Genomic DNA, 17,252 nt, shown 5'->3' on the forward strand with positions numbered 1-17,252 from the left:
ATCGTGGATGCGCACTGCTGAGGAGTCCCATAATAGGATGAAACGGCCGTCCAGTGCTTACAGGTTTTCGATGGTGGTCTAGCTTCAATTGACTCATGATTTCAACAGTGAAAATACTAAATCCTCCACAAACCCCCTCTGATCTAATTAAAATTGACCAAATTATGCTTCATACATTCTTTTAAAAGTTAATTTCTGGCACTTGTACTCAATCACTAAAGTTTTCTATCAGTTCATTTTCTGCAACCCTTTATACCCAGGTTCTTGAATTACGACACTCACTTCTTTAAAGAATAGATAAAAAGAAAAATCTCATAAGAACTGTAGTATTTTGATGTACATTTCTTAGTATTTAGTATCGCAATGATTTTCAGCCCTTTAGTAATGCAGTTGTACATTTACCGTTAGCATCCATAATTACTCAGTCCAAATAGATCTAAAAAAAAGTAGGTTAACTAAACTATTTGAACTGTTATGAAGTATGTTTCCCATTGGTTTGAACAGGCTTTTGTACAGGGTTAGCACAATATCTTAACTTGAATGAAAGTACAAAATGTGAAACACTGAATTTAAATTCAATGGTCTTAAGGTTTTCACTGTGTTATTTTCAAATTGGAGTCGATTGGTGTTTGATTGCTACTGAAGAGTTCTAGTTCATGATCTGCCAGAATTTTGGAGAGCACTAAAATTTGGGACATCAGTTTACGTCACAAATACATATGTATCTGATTAAAATAATGTAGTAATAAATAAAGAGACAGAATGAAATAGGTCAGTTTTTCCCTTTTTTTTTGATGCTTATGAATCTCTAAAACGTTTTCATTTCAAGATTAAAGGAAAAAAAGGAATATTAGAACCAATCAAAAGTTGATTGGTAAATTATTCACCTTGAGCAGTAGTTCAGCTAAAGACTGTCTAAATTGATTATAACTCGTTTCTCAGAATAACTTTATGCCAATATTTGAACTTAACAAACAAGAGGCTGGTTATGACATAATAAATGACACTTAAAAAACTGATTTTTAAGTAAATAATTTGAAAATCAAGATGGATAAGGGGAACTATGATAAACAAAGATCGAAATATGTTGAGACGGACTATTATGGAATTATTATAGCTGTATACAACAGACGTATATACATACACTATACAGTAGACTGAATTACGTGTAAAACAATCCGGAATGCTTAATCTAGGTTATTTCAGTTTTCAGTACACCCTTAAAGTGAGGAGTTATGGAGTAAATGATTGTCTTTATTTTTCCTTTGCTTACGGTATAATTATTGATTCTCAGAAATTCAACAATACTGTTATCTAATTATCGTTATATAACTTTATTAGTTCATGTGATGATATCGAAAATAGTAAATTACTCGTGAGACAAGCTAGACCAAGATGCGATAGGGTGTTAAGTTCGCCAAGGTCGCTAGGTGACCAGCAAGTAACTGAAGTAAGTGATCTAGCGACCGGAAGTAGATGTAGAAAATTATGTACAGAAATCTTATATTCAACAAACAGATGGCTTAACATCATGAATTCGCACGTTGTTATGACTAGTATTTTTTATTATTTGGTGCATATCTAAACATCTACACAGGTAAATGACAATAATTTAATTCAGGTTCATTCCTTTAGTTATAGTTGGAGATTTGATTATAACAATGTTTAATACGTAGCTCAATGTTGGTGCTTTAAATTTTCACAACAATGTTCGTTCAATAAATATAAAAACTAAAGTTATAAAACATTATTTCACAAAGTTTTAACATATCAATCTTGTTCCCTTAAAAATACTCTTCATTTTTTGTAGTATATACGTTTCATATCCGTTTCTATCTCCTAAAGCAATCTTAGAAACATTATGATGTCTGATTCTAAGTAGTTGCATGTTTTGCCATCTTCAACTTCTCTGCATAATCGACAGCATGTGAAAATTTCAAACTTCTATAATGAAAACAAATGTCAGGAGGTTGAGCCTAGTGTGAGTAGGGAAGTTGATGTATCGGGATGAATGAATAAATAACCACAAAATGTATAGAAAGCTACTATTGAATGTGTAAAGTGAACAGAATTTTATCAAACCTAAATGTTGTGCTAAAATTATATGTATAGACAATTGTCTGAAATCTATTTGATTATCATTAATCGTGACAGCAAATAGGGAATTAGAAAGTATGAAAGACTGGTTATATATTTTGGTTATTTTGTTAACACAAGAGCTTGAATGTTATTCTGAACAGCCCTCATCGAAACGTTTTTTCCAAGTTACCACACTTCTATTTTATCAGTTGATTAAAAAATTAGGTCACATTGATGATTTATGGCTTTCGCTAGGAAGTCAATATCCCATTTGAAACTACCATCTTGACAATATTATTGTTACGGCTTCTCAGCATACAACTATTGATACTAAATAAATGGTCTACCATTATTAACCACATGATCAATCTGTACATTAACTGGACTGTAGATTAAGTAGAAGCATTTACCATTGTATAATGCATAAATATATCACTGAACATTGGCAGTAAAAATTTTCGAAATGTTCAGAAAAAATACCAATTGGATGCAATTTTGATTTTATTGGTAATTCGTTCATTCAAACCCTTATTTATTATTGTAAGCAAAGATGGATAGTGACTAGCAGTGGAATCCAGTTTGACGCGCGTTTTGTCCTATTTGGGACTCATCAGCTGGATGTACATGCATCTCAGAGTTGATGTACACTCTCGGACTCGAACCCAATACCTTTCGCTCCAAACGCCATCGCGTTCTCCACTCGGCCACTGAGTCCTGATAGTCCTGATAGAGACTGACCAGTCGCAGTCTTAACACATCGATGGGAAGATTCAAACAAACAATACTAAATGAACTTATTTATTATTATTGTTATTATTATTATTATATTTGAACTTTTATTCACGTACTTTCACATTTAACAACTACAAATTGTGGTCACAAGACCTTATTTAATTAATTTTGAAGTATGGAGTAATAAGAAAAGCTACCCTTGATAAATACCCTGGGTACATATTTCAATATATTCAATATATTCTTAGTTAATACTGTATACCCTCCAGTAATCATTAATAGTTAAATCATATTAGACAGTCATATAACTTTATACTGTAAATTATCAAAATTACCTAACTATGGAGAAATCCAGAACTGACTATGGAAATTGTACTTGAAAGTGATGATGAGGTTGTTAACTTGATGACAACTGAAACTAATTGAACCAGAGATCATTCTCATATTCAATTAAATATATTCTAGATAATCTTTAATGATGCGTTAAGTAGAAAAAGCGTAATTAAGAATGAGACACTTTTAGTGTGATGGATTTGACGTAAAAACGGTAATTTTTGTAATTTTTATTTAATGAAGTTCTAATCCTTTCATTAATTATATAATTATAACTTTTACAGAGGTTTATCAGTTATATTCATAATCTGAAGGGGGGTAAAGTATTTAAAATTGTGATCCTAAGGTAAACAATGGATAAGAGATATAAAACGGATAGTTCCTAGGTTTACAAAATAATTAGTACACAACAAGTACTGTGTATTTACTAAGCTTTCCAAAGGTTGTTTTAAGATAAGGTGTTTTCACAAAACAGTTATAATTACTTGCCATATGGTCGAAGGTTATCGATAGGGAACTGTGATAAGATGGTGGTTGGAGGTGGTCGACAGGAAACCCTGGACCCGAGTTTCGTGCTACTTGACACTCGTCAACAAGGTATACCTGTAATCTTGAGAGAACTGGTGCTCCTTGACGGATTCGATCCCGTGTCACTCAGCTTCACAGTCAGAGACGTTACCACTGAGCTATCAGGTGTTTTCACAAAACAGTTATAATTACATGCCATATGGTTGAAAGTTATCGATAGGGAGCTGTAGGCACACACTGAGTGAACTCGTTAATTAGTGGGATATGCCTTGCTGGAAATTATTAACTAGCACGAAATTTAAATAACACGTTTAATACCGATTTCCTCCAACCATGTAACACAAAAATATACTGTAGACATGGTGTTCAGCTAGTTAGAATAGTGGTTTTTGCTACAACCTTACCGAAAGAATTTAATCAACTCTAAAAATTTTGACAAACATGACATTAGTTCCCATTCCGTAATCAATCAGTGTATCATTGTCATTCACCTGAATAACTATTTCAGTTTTCTTTAAAAAATAACGTTTAACTATAAATAGCTCAAAACACTAGTGAATATACATTTTTAATTTTGTTTTAAATCGTCAACAAATCAAGAAATAATAGACGGCGTTTTTTAAGAATGATTAAGTATGTAAATGCAGCCAGAACAATAAAGTTTAGAGAAATGACTAAAGGTAAGATCTATCAATAGTATATTGTAGGTCATATATTTCAGTTAACGCACCCAAATGCCCTAGTACAGCCGAGAGTGGGGAGAGTCCGCTCTCCCTCTCCAAATGCTCTCACATTGCCACGTGTATATAGCCTCTGCCAGAAAATTCCTACTCACTGCCTTCTCGTCACATTACTGTTGTTTATGAAATTGAGAGGACGAGAAGCGAATGTTCGGCGCTTTAACCGGGTTGGTGGACACGGAAAGTTCACCTAGGGGAGTTGGAAAACCCTGATTCCAAACCAATGGTGCACATGGGCTCCAGTATCCTGAAGGAGTGAATGGAGTATGAACCAATAGCTGGTCACTGGCTACCATAGGACTGAATCTCCTTACGATGCTCCACTGTCTTGTGGATCAGACCTTTAGGTCGAAGTCTCCGGGTGTGGCCTGTTAAGTAAACCACCTGCTTCAGTTTGGGCACGTGGGCAGTATCACAGCCCCCACACAAATCGGATGAGATTTGTGAGGCGCATATGTATCTGGTGCTTCTTTGTACCAATATTTATGTGCTTAAATATAAATATATTTCGGCTAACCTGAAACCTGTTACAAGTTATCCTAACCTTTTTAAATAAACCAGCACAGTAGTTGACGATTTTATGAACAAATACCTATATTATTTTTACTAAACTAAATTCTCTACTGCTTGGTAGAAGTAAAACAAGGTGATTAATGTACAGAAATATGAAATGGTAATTTTCCTGACTATTACATTCTTACATTTCGATTTACAAGACACTTCTGAAATTTGTAGTCATAATATTATGTTATGTTCCAAAAAGTTTATATTTTTTCATAGTAATCAATTGGAATCTACTTTTAAATAAATGAGTATATTCACTAATAGTGTGGTGGACGCTACTCATAAGATTGTATGTAAGTAATATACAGCGGAACATGGCGTCAAAGTTGCAACAATTTTCAGACCGAGTGAGAATTTTCAGTACATAGAAAGCGCGGCGTTGGCAAGACACTGGGAAAGTAGACGAGAAAGCAGTTCAGACGGTAGAACACACCGAAAGATGCAAATGGATGATTGAAGGCTATATATAATTATTATGTAAATACTTTGTAGCGTTTCACAATAAGTACACATTCCTCATGCCTATTACCCTCTCACAATAGAATGTGTTGAGATAAGATTGTACTGCTTAAATGTTTTCCGATTGAGACGTAGTTTTTGATAGACATTGAATAAAGGATGTTAAGTACAAGTTAACTAAGTATTTAACTAACCCGACAATCTGAATGGCCACAAATAATGATGTCGTTGATTCTACATCGTAATAAAGTCAACTCTAAAAATCCAGGTGTAACACAATTTTCATTAAAATGTTCCAGTGAAGATTTTTCACAGCAAACAAAATTTCCTGGATTTCTTTCGATAAATAATTCACCAACATTTGAACATAAAAGTTTCGATGTTAAAACACGTGAATCGACACATGCGACGACAGCAGCTAATATCTGAAAATTAGGACAAATAAATAAATTGCGTGAACAAAACATTCTCATATGCTGTTAGAAATGCATGAAAGGTCATTACCTTTTGGCTACCCAAACTGACAATGTAACTAGGTTATTAGTGGTATTGTTGCTATGTGGATAGTGAACACAGAACCGTATGAAACCGGTCAGAAGCTATCATTGGTAAGTACTTGTTTAATCGCGCTTGTACTGTTAAAAACATACTACTGGCATCAAAGCACTCCAACTGACCTTTCTGGTATACTGGGATTTTAAGGAGTTTCTGCCTTCGGTTATTTAGTTTTGATTAGATCGTTATGATAAGTACGCCTGTTCGTCACACTAACGTACAGCCAATAAGTAGAGTGGATGCCTTTCGGTTATAAACATAAAGTGATTGAAAAGGCAGTGAAAAAATAAAAAGCGTAGGACAAAAGTTTTGCCACATGATAAGACCATAGTAATGCTGACTACTGACATTACTTATATAATAAATTAATTTAACATCATGTGTACCAGAACTTGTGGAAAAATACTATATCGAGACAATCCGTTAAGAAAGCACATATTGTAATAGAGACTAGTCAATTATAGCTTTGAATAATAAGAAGTGGAAATTATAAACTTTTACTATTACTTCTTCGCTTGTTAAACAATTGAGTGGCTATTCTTACTCAGTATAACCACCTGTAGCTCTTTTAGGATTATTGTCAGTCTCAAGCCCGGACAAAGAAAGAGGGTTGGGCATAGGGTCAGCAACTCCGTCCCGTAGAAAAAAACCATGCTAAAGAACGTTAACCAAAATAAACGATTTAAACCATTTAAGCTCTGCCCTGAGAGTTGGAGTATTTCCTTTCAGAATGCTTATGACGCCTCATGGTGAAAGCCCAGATTCTCAGGAAGTCACGCCAACGATGCCCATTATGATAACCACAGCGATAATCAATATAGGCACATGGAATGTCCGGACGTTGTAGGAAGCTGGGAAGACCTATCAAATAGCTATAGAAAATGAGGAGATACAACATGGTGGTCCTCAGAATAAGTGTAACCCACGGGACTCAAGTTGGACAGAAAAGGTTAGATTAGGGAAAGATGATGATGTACTCTGGTCACGAAGAGGAAAATGCTACACACACGCAGATAGTTGCTCTGGTGCTGTCCAAAGAAGCACGTAAAGCGCTTATAGGATGGGAATCTCATAGATCCATAATCATCAAAGCATCCTTCAAAACAAAAAAGGAGAGAATCCCAATGAATGTTATCCACTGTTATAAACCCACCAATGTTAGCAATGAAGACGATAAGGAACAGTTTTACGAGAGGCTACATTCGATCGTAGAGGAAAGCCCAAGGAAAGACCTGACCATCCTGATGGGAGATTTAAACGTCAAAGTTAGAATGGACAACGCCAGATATCAAGATATCATGGGACGACATGAACTGACAGTGAGAACGGAACGAGAATAGTTAGAGATTTGCAAATTTATCTGTATTCAACAAAATAGTTATAGGTGACATTGTATTCCCATACAAACGCCCACACAAAGCTATATGGATCTCACCGGATCACATTACAGAGAACCAGACTGTTCATATATGAATTACTAAAAAATTCAGAAGGTCAGTGGAAGAAATGAGAACAAAGAGAGGAGCTGATATAGCTTCAGATCACCACCAACTGGTGGTTGCCAAGATGAAACTGAAGCTAAACAAGCACTGAAAAACTGGAGAAACAACATTAGAGAGGCTCAATACAGCCTTCCTTTGAGATACTGACAAACTCAACGAATTCAAGAAAGCTTCCAAAAACAGCTTCCAAGACTTACAAGATTAAATAAGAGGAAACTACTATCGAGAACAACTGGAAAAGGATCAAAGAAGTACTAACTTCAACTTACCATGAGGCTCCGGGTGGTAAAGAAGCATCATCATAACGAATGGATCTCTACTGAAACTTTGAGAAGGATTTAAGAAAGGAAGAAAAGTAGACAGCAATACGCGGAAGACCTAGCAGTGACAGCGGAAAAAGCTGCAAGAAAATGAAATATGAAACAACTTAGTGATATAATGAAGAAACTAGCAGGGACACATAGTGAACCAAAGAGATCGGTCAAAGACCAAATAAGGCGAGCTAATCACTCAGATTCAGGAACAGAGGAACAGATGGGTAGAACACTATGAAGAACTATTGAATAGACCAGCCCGACTGAATCCACCGGACATCGAAGCAACATCTACAGTCCTTTCTTAAGATGTCACTTCATCAACGATAGAAGAAATCAGAAGGGCCATCAGTCAAACCAAGAATGGGCAAGCAGCAGAGCCTGACGATATACCAGCTGAAGCACTACAGTCAGTAATAGAAGTAACTGCAAAGATGCTCCACATTCTATTCGGGGAGATTTGGGAGGAAGAACAAGTGCCGACGAACTGGAAGGAAGGATACCTCATCAGGATACCAAAGAAAGGAGATCTGAGCAAAGGTGAAAACTACAGAGGCGTCACACTGCTGTCGGTAGCAGGAAACATCTTGAACAAAATGTTGCTGAACTGAATGGAAGAATCAGTAGACGCCCAACTCCGAGATCAACTGGCCGTATTCCGTTACGATTGGTCGTGCACAAACCAAACTGCGTCACTGAGGTTCATTGTTGAACAGTCAGTTAAATGGGACTCATCACTACAAATCAACTTCATTGATTATGAGAAAGCATTTGGCGGAGTGGATAGGAGAACATTATGGTGCTTCTTTGACACTATGGTGTAACTGAGAAAACCAACAACATCACCCGGAATTCATACGACGAACTACACTACAAACTCGTGCATGGAGAACAGCTGACAGATCCATTCCAAGTGAGGACTGGTGTCAGACAAGACTGCGTACTCTCTCCCTTCCTCTTTCTTCTGGTGGTTAACTTGATTATTAGAACCTCAACATCTGATGGCAAGCACGGAATACAATGGACGGCTTGAATGCAACGAGACGGTTTGAACTTCGCAAATGACTTAGTTCTTCTGTCCCATACACACCAAAAAATGCAGGTCGAGATGGCCAGTGTTACAGAAGCTTATGCATCAGTAGGCCCCAACATACACAAAGGAAAAAGCAAAATCCTCAAATACATCACAGAGAGCACCAACTAAATCACACTTACTGGATAGGTTTAGGAAGAGGTGGAAACTTTCACATACATGGGCAGCAGCATCGATGAACAAGGAAGATCTGATGAATATGTAGAGGCCCGAATTGGCAAATCAAGGGCAGTATTCCTACGATTGAAAAACATATGGTACTCAAAACAACTGTCAGCCAACATTAAAGTCAGAATCTTCAACACGAATGTCGAGGCAGTTCTGCTGCACGGAACCGAAACTTTGAGAACTACTACAACCACCATCAAAACAGTACAAGTATTTATAAATAGTTGTTTACACAAGATACTGAATGTCCATCGGCCGGGTATCATCAGCACCAACCTATTGTGGGAGAGAACAAAACAGCTTCGAAATGACCAGGCAACTAGGAAAAGACGTTGGAGGTGGATAGGACACACATTGAGGAAATCACCAAACTGCATCGGCAGGCAAGCGCCAACTTGGAATCTTGAAGGTAAGAGGAAAAGAGGAAGATTAAAGAACACACTGAGTCTTGAATTGGAAACAGACATCAAAAGGATGAGTATCAACTAGGAACAACTGGAAAGGATTGCCCAGGACAGAGTTCGGTGGAGAATCCTGATAGGCAGCTTGTGCTCCTCTATGAAATGAGACAGGCGTAAATAAGTAATCTTTGATGTTTAAAACAAAAGATATACTATTCAGGTCCCAGTATAAGCATCAAAACTTGGATGTAAACTAATCCAGATGATGAATCTCAGATAGGGCGAAATTTGCTTCCTGAATTTCACTATGTTAGCCGTATACCAAGCATATCAGTTTATTGCAAATTAATTGAGAAAACCAAGATTAATTTACTAGAAGATTTAAAAAGTATAACTGGTAGATTAACTTACATTTGGCTTTTCATTAAATGTTTTAAGCTGGTTTAAAAAAGACTGCTTGTTAGCATGAGATTTCAGAATTCCCAATAAAATTTGATTCATTCAGTGATGAAATCAAAAAACTGATTTTTATCTACAAAACAACCAAAATAAAAAATACGAAAATTTCTCGAATTCTTGTTGAATAAAGTCTAATCGTTTAATTAGTTAACTGTAAATTAAACATATGAAGGTGAATGTATACATATACATATACATTCTTGTTTCTAGTACAACTGAAAAAAACTTATGTCAAGTGAAAATAGTTGCGAAAATTTAAATACTGGATAATAAACTATCAGATCAACGCGAGTGATTCAATCCAGACCCTAGAAGGAGTTAAATATATACATATATGAAATTGGAAAAAGCAAAAGTTGTATAATATATTTCGGGTTTTTAGTAATTAAATGATAAAATAAAAGATGTAAACTTCTACTTAGCTAATTAGGAGTAATTAATCCTCTGAGTTCGAATTCAATAGAGAATACATTCAACTTTGGTTCGGTTATCGTCTGATGTCCATTGTCGATACTTGTCACTCACCCGTCTTGAGCGGACTCTGTTGTTAATCATTTACTGATAGGATTTTGCGGATCATTCTCAAGGCTAGTCACCAGTGGGCGCATTGATATGATTTAGCTGGATGAAGTTTAGATATTAGTCTAATTTAAAGGTAGTTAATCTCACGGTTCCTGAAATTAATATAAGCGCATCAAAATAATCATTTCTTTTTACTGAAGTCGATTTTATCATATCACTATTTGCTTATCATTTTCATGCTACTCAGATAAACATAGATAATAATGGTTCTTTATCATGAGGCTATTGGAAGTGAGGTCACAAAATCACCAGGAAATTTACGTGTACAATGTATATCACCCGTAGAAGAGTAGATATGTCCAATTTGAACATTTGTTTTTTAAAATGATTATAATAAGAACAAGCATATAATAGTAGGGTGTGGAAAATCTATGAATAATCACATGAGTCAAACATATGAACAATCGTTTTGTAGTATTTATTTGAAAAGTTAAACAAGACTTCTGTTGGGATGCACTGAAATTGGCTGTTAGCAACAACGAGATTTAGTTGACATTGAAATGTGTAAAATCAATTCTGTTCAATTGAGCACTGATTCCAGTTTTGAAGGTATCGACAGTAGATGATCTTACTGGACTTTGAATTTTCCTGGTCTTAAACAAGACAATAACTAACATATTTCCCGAGTTCGTTATGTTTTCTTACATTTCAAATTGTTCATTATTAAATACAAGGTGAATTGCTTCAATTTTTAGCTGAAAAGCTGTCAACATACCCAAAACATGGTTCCCACAAATATTTGAACTAAAAAATGTTGATCAATTAGAATATTTATTTCAAACAGCTAAACCCTCGATCAGGTTATTTTAACTAAACACATAAACAAGCAAGGTTATACATTTGTACTCTATAATCACAAGGTATCAGCTATTCACATTACAGATCATAAGGTGAAGATTATTTTCAATCGAATACATACTTCTTAATCTTTTATTACGTTAGGATTAAGTAATAATCAAAGAACGGTTTAACTAATTTAAACGTAAGTTGGTAACATGAATGCAATTATTTGGACTCAAAGAAACTTATAGACATTACTTAATAGGAATCAGCCAAAATATAAGGCTCTCGTAAGACCATTTAATATTATTTATATTTTCAATGGCTACCTGTGTTTCTCTGAGATGAACGATTTGATCTTACAATTTATATAGTAAACCGTTAGATAATAGTAGTAAATCTACGGAATAATAAATTGAATGAAGTTATATATAATACACGATTAGTTCATCAGAAATTCAAATCTACGGATTGTTGAATTTTATATAAAAATGTTAGAGTCAGTCAACGTGAAATTTAAGACATGAAAGATATTCACTGTCCTTCGATTTCCTATAATATACTGACTAAAAAACTGTTTCTACTAATGAAGAGCTTTGTTATATTTTGTTTTAGCCAAATGTATTGATCTCTATGGAGGATGTATGGAATTGAAATTCGTATTTGATGTGAAACCGAATAACAAAGAAGTAAACGTTTTACAAAATGACAGCTAAGTGTTAGCTATAATCGTAAATATTGATTCAGGAATTGATAAAGAGTGAGTGAAATGATTTCCAATAAAACAATGAAAGATAGTTTTAGTTCTGTTTATCAATATATATTTCGCTAAAAAATCGATAAATCAAAACATTTTTGAACATAGACTAGGATATTGAACAATAATAATCAGAAATTTTGTTTTATCGTCTTCTCTAAGCCGGGTACAAGTAAGCGTTGATTATTATGTTCAGAATGGTAATGAAAGTCTCACAAAGAGACTACCCAATTCAAAGAAAATAGCATCTACCTGATTTACAGATCTTCATTATTTCAGTAAAAAATTTAGTTAAAGGCCCTAAATAATGCTGTACACGGATCATTGCACTTCTACTGCAAAGTAAATTTTCTATTTATTTTGTATTAGTCTACATCTAAGCTTTGAAATAAGGCATTTTCCAAAAACGTCGCTCAGTGGTACAGCAAATGTTTGTTGGCTTCATAATTTTGAAAGCAGATACTGATAGATGAAAATCATTCATATGTAATAATTAATATGCCCGTAATAAAGAATTGTTGGTAATTTAATCGAAATGTAAACCAACGACGATAAACGTCAAGTAGTGACAAAATTAGTTATGAAAATGCTTTTAAACTCCATTTAACAAAATAATGTGTGGCGAATTTGTATAATATGAAGTAATAAACAATCTAATGAGTAAAGACTTTTTCCGCATTTCTTGAAGAGTGCCTTACGCATCACCTTCAGTTTATCATATGGAGTTTTTGGTCACTCAAAAATACATGAATGAATTAAACAATAACCAATTCGCAACCTAGGTTGCGAATAGGTTTCACTAGAAGAATTTGTTCTTGAATAATGAAAGACAAACTTGTGACGACCTAAACGATAGTTTATATTTAGTAGTTGAGTAGATATCAAGAAGTTCGATCTACTGTCAATGGTTGTGTTCTGTGTTAATTGTAAATTTATTAGTAAATTGTATAGTTCCTCAGTAAATCGTTTTAAGACCACCATATTTTGGGATTTGTTTATGAAGCAGTTTATTCAGACTGCGTATAAACAAGATGTTTTGTACATACAAGCAAATAAAATTTTGAACATTATTACTAATGTATTTGAGAATGGTCAGTTTCCTTATTCTCTCTAAGGAATAGCATACTCCTAATCTTAGAGAACCATTAAAATTCTTGAATAAAGTATTTAATTTTAAAGTTGAAGGAGATTGATGAATTTGCGTGGTGAGACATTAAGATAAACTAATTGGTGAGTAGTATTAGATGAGCAGTCCAAATGATGTCTTTTGATAATATCTATTGAATGATAGTAAATGTTGATGGATCACTTTTCCATACTTATGGATAGTTCACATTAACCAAGACGACCTCAAGCCGTATAAAGGCATATTTTATACATCAGATAAGAGGACGTACCGTATACGTTTTGAAACGCTTCAAAGTCAGTTAAACGAACTCTCACCCAAATTCACAAGGTGAAACAAAATAAGAGTGAACTAATAAGAAAACAAAGACTGCAAAGCCAAAACAATGTGTCGAAATAAGTATCTGATTTGAAATACATTCAGGGTTGCTGAACATGATAAATTTATTGATAAATTTCAATGAAATATTTTCCAGATGATTCCTATAAGTAACATATAATTTATCCTCAATAATTTTATTTGATTATTCAAAGCGGCTAATAAATTTTAGAAGAAAACATACAGCGCTTAATGAGGACTGTTATGGTACATCACAGATTACAGGACCACCAAACGCACAATGGTAATGCGAACAAATATGTGATCACATATGAAAACCGATGAATGAATAAATGGGATTTAGGAACCATCTTTATGTAAGCAAGCGAATGATTCATCTATCGATTTAAGAAACTAATAATGAAGCTGGTGAGAGTAATATACTTGTGAACAGTAACGTTTGATCATACATAAGTGGCCATACAAACATAATGATGAAATTAATATATGAACACGTTTACCAACAAAAATGACGCTATGTTCTGAAAAATCTGAATAAAGAACTCTATCCATACAAACATATTGAAACTCAGACAAAGGTGATGGTTCTACAGTATGTGCAGAATTAGACCACAAGCCTGCATTGCACTAAATTCAGATGGGCACAGTTGGAATACAAAAATCTTAGGATAGTGCAGAGATATGCAACAAACTGAGCAATCGCACTGAAGGAACTTATCCATGAAGATCGACGTCACCACCTCAAATTGTTTGATTATGATGTACAATACATTCATTACTATGTCATGTCAATATTTTCGTTCAACCTATGCATCAAAAATCAAGAAAAATCTGTTAAGTTCATCACTATTTCACTTACGGTAGACTCTTCATTAAATACCTGTCCAGCTAACGTAATTGTAACTTTCTTGATAAGCACTTTTAATAAGGAGCTCAATAGCTATCATTATACGACTTACAGTCTTTTGACTATAATAGCACTTTACTACTTTTATTGAATGGATTGGACTATTCTTCTATTATTAACGATGTCTAAGACGCATATCATAGTTTATCGATTGCCATTATCGCTATTATCAATAATAATAACTGACATTTCACCTGCCTAACCTTCACTTGTATCATCTCGTTTTGACGGTTGATTTTAGCTGTTGATCTGATTATTTGTTTATTGAATAAATATATCGGTTACTAGGTCATTTTGCTAGTCTTGAGCTCATTTTCTACCTTTCTTGCCATCCATGTTATAGTTTTTAAATGTTTCCTGCTATGACAAACCACTCAATCACTCTGCTGTAACTTAGTGGCTATTTGTTCCGGAAACAAATTTCAAAGTTTATCCCTCATCGATACTATTGACGATTTTGAAGGTATAATTTCGCACAATATCTTTAGTTTGTCATCCATTAATTTTTTGTAAGGAAACTACGGCTTTGGATCAATGTGGAAAATGTGAGGATGAATAATCAAAAGTGATTCTACCTTTCGACTCTAAACTGTTTTTGGAAATGTTTATTACATAGTAGCATGATTATATTGCATACAGTCCATTTGTACAATTTGAATAAAACTCTGTTTGGTTGAGTAGTCATAGTGTTATGATTTCACTGCATCATATTGACAAAACCAGTCGCAACTTCTGTGTATACGGAAACTCTGTTGTCTCGAGACAGATGTGTTCACTCTGTGCGAAGATATAACTAACCTCAAGAAACTATCAAATCTACTAATACTACTGCATACCAGTTCAAACGTTGCCCTATTTTGACGGTACAGAGGATTAGGAACAGCACCTTAACATCAGGAAGAGAGAGGAATGAAATTGGATGGTTCACATTTGATCTCCGTAATGACTTTGGATGTGATATATATGCTTATAGAAACTATGTAATACAGAATTTGTCGGAACTTTCGTATGAAGTTCTGGATGGACTGAGAAATAAGATTGGCGAGTCTATAATTTGTGGACGACCTTTGAACAAATCTTAAGCAGTCTTGAAAACTATAAGCAAGTCAGCAAACATTTGGTATGGAATAATAATATATTATACAAAACCAAAGTATTAGAGTGGATACACTTATTTACACGGTTCAAAAACTTGTCAAGGTTAGAAAGAGGTTCAGACGTTCGAAAACCGTATTGTATACGTAGAGGGACTCATCCGTTGAGCTCCGTAATAGTCTGTCTCTGGAGCCATTATAAAGTCGCAAAAGCCCTTTGAGCTTCGACCACATAGCTTCAATATTGTTTGTGTGTACTCCGGTTGTGTAAGCTTATCACTTTGATCATGGATATATCCCTACAATGCCCATACGACCGAACAGCTGAAGTCTCAGTAACATCCGTGAATGTTTCAGCCAATGCTACTGGTGCTTTTATTATACAGTTCTCGGTAGTTACTATAATCTCAGTTAGTCTCAATCTGGATCGAGAGCAAAAAGTCCCAACTCTAGCCTACGTCTTTCCCCAACAAATGGTATATCGAAGAACAACATTACGGTAGTCTGAACGAGGTCTACAAGTCATTTGGTCACCGCGTATACAAATAAAGGAATTTCTTAGTCGTCTCATTCATTAAAGACACTCAACTGTCACGTCTTCTTTAAAACCCTCAGTGAAACTATTGTACACGAGCATCAGGTACTGAAATCAGCGCTGTGGTCATGGAATCCCTCAAACGCTTCTGAATGGCTCGTTCATAAATTATAGTCTCGCCATAAGAACTTCTTTGCTCCTCATACATTTGTAATTGACAATTTGGAGAGAATAAATCTGTTCCTGCTTTGAACAAAATCATAGCATTAAGCTGATTCAGCTTCACCATTGAACATGGACATCTTGTTAGCCAATGACCTGTTTATCTGATCTTTACATCATGATATTCTATGTGTGATCATTATAATGCCTGATATTTTCAAACTTGGGAATTAACAAGTAATAAAGTTCCACGAGAACAGTGCTCACACTCATGACTAAGGTCTGAAGTTTAGACTATCAATTGTATATATATGTTCCATTTCGTTTAGAATAAGGTGAGGATACGACTGGTGTTCTAATTTGACAATTAGAGGTCAATAGTATCTTCTATATTCGATCGTTCCCGGCCAAAGGAAATCAGAAGTCAGACGAGAAGAGGTAGGAAAGATATATTTGATACGTTACCAATATATCGAGAGGCGTTCGTTCTTAACTGACTATTGAAACGTAGGAGCTGTGTCCCACGCCGAGTTGCAACGTGATCTGGTACGGATGCATGACCGAAAGACTTCAGCTAAACAAGTCCACTTAAACAACGTGGTCAGCATCCAATGTTGAACACTTAATGAGCTATTGATTTTGGGGAATTATTTACAGCTACAGATCACTCCCTCCCTAGTGAGGTAGTGATGCCCCTAAGACGTGACCAGTTAGAAGTTTAAACCCAACCAGTTTGTCGTTGGTAGACACTCTTCTGATAGCTTGCTTCGTTTAGCAGCGTCTGGTCGTCTTTCCTTATACTAAAAGACCAAAATATACAACATAGCAATAAAGAAATAAAGTACAATTAAAATTTCGGTTCCTTGCGAAACTTCGTCGTTCTTTTCCAGCCGTTCTGGAAAAGAGAAAAAATAAAACATGTGAGTGCATGTCGAAAATACACTCGTACTTGCGTAAGGACACAAGATGAGCGGGAGAAAAAATAAATTAACTAATACACTTGCAAACAGCATAAAAGCGATCGAGAAAAAAACGCTCAAAAA

At 34.9% G+C, this 17,252-nt stretch overlaps 1 protein-coding gene across 1 annotated transcript in view; it reads right to left on the reverse strand.

Moving 5' to 3' along the window:
* Smp_004070 (putative carbonic anhydrase) overlaps positions 1 to 9,969 on the reverse strand; it is a gene marked incomplete at its 5' end in the record, with an annotated part of 18,018 nt that extends 8,049 nt beyond the window's left edge. Inside the window, 2 exons of the mRNA XM_018793067.1 lie at positions 5,630 to 5,860; positions 9,880 to 9,969. Of these exons, the coding sequence (XP_018647616.1) occupies positions 5,630 to 5,860; positions 9,880 to 9,969 (321 nt within the window). The remainder of the gene's footprint in view (positions 1 to 5,629; positions 5,861 to 9,879) is intronic.
* Between the last annotated feature and the right edge of the window lie 7,283 nt (positions 9,970 to 17,252).

This window comes from Schistosoma mansoni, chromosome 1, assembly GCF_000237925.1.
Source record: "Schistosoma mansoni strain Puerto Rico chromosome 1, complete genome".
NCBI classification, from domain to species: Eukaryota; Metazoa; Platyhelminthes; class Trematoda; order Strigeidida; family Schistosomatidae; genus Schistosoma; species Schistosoma mansoni.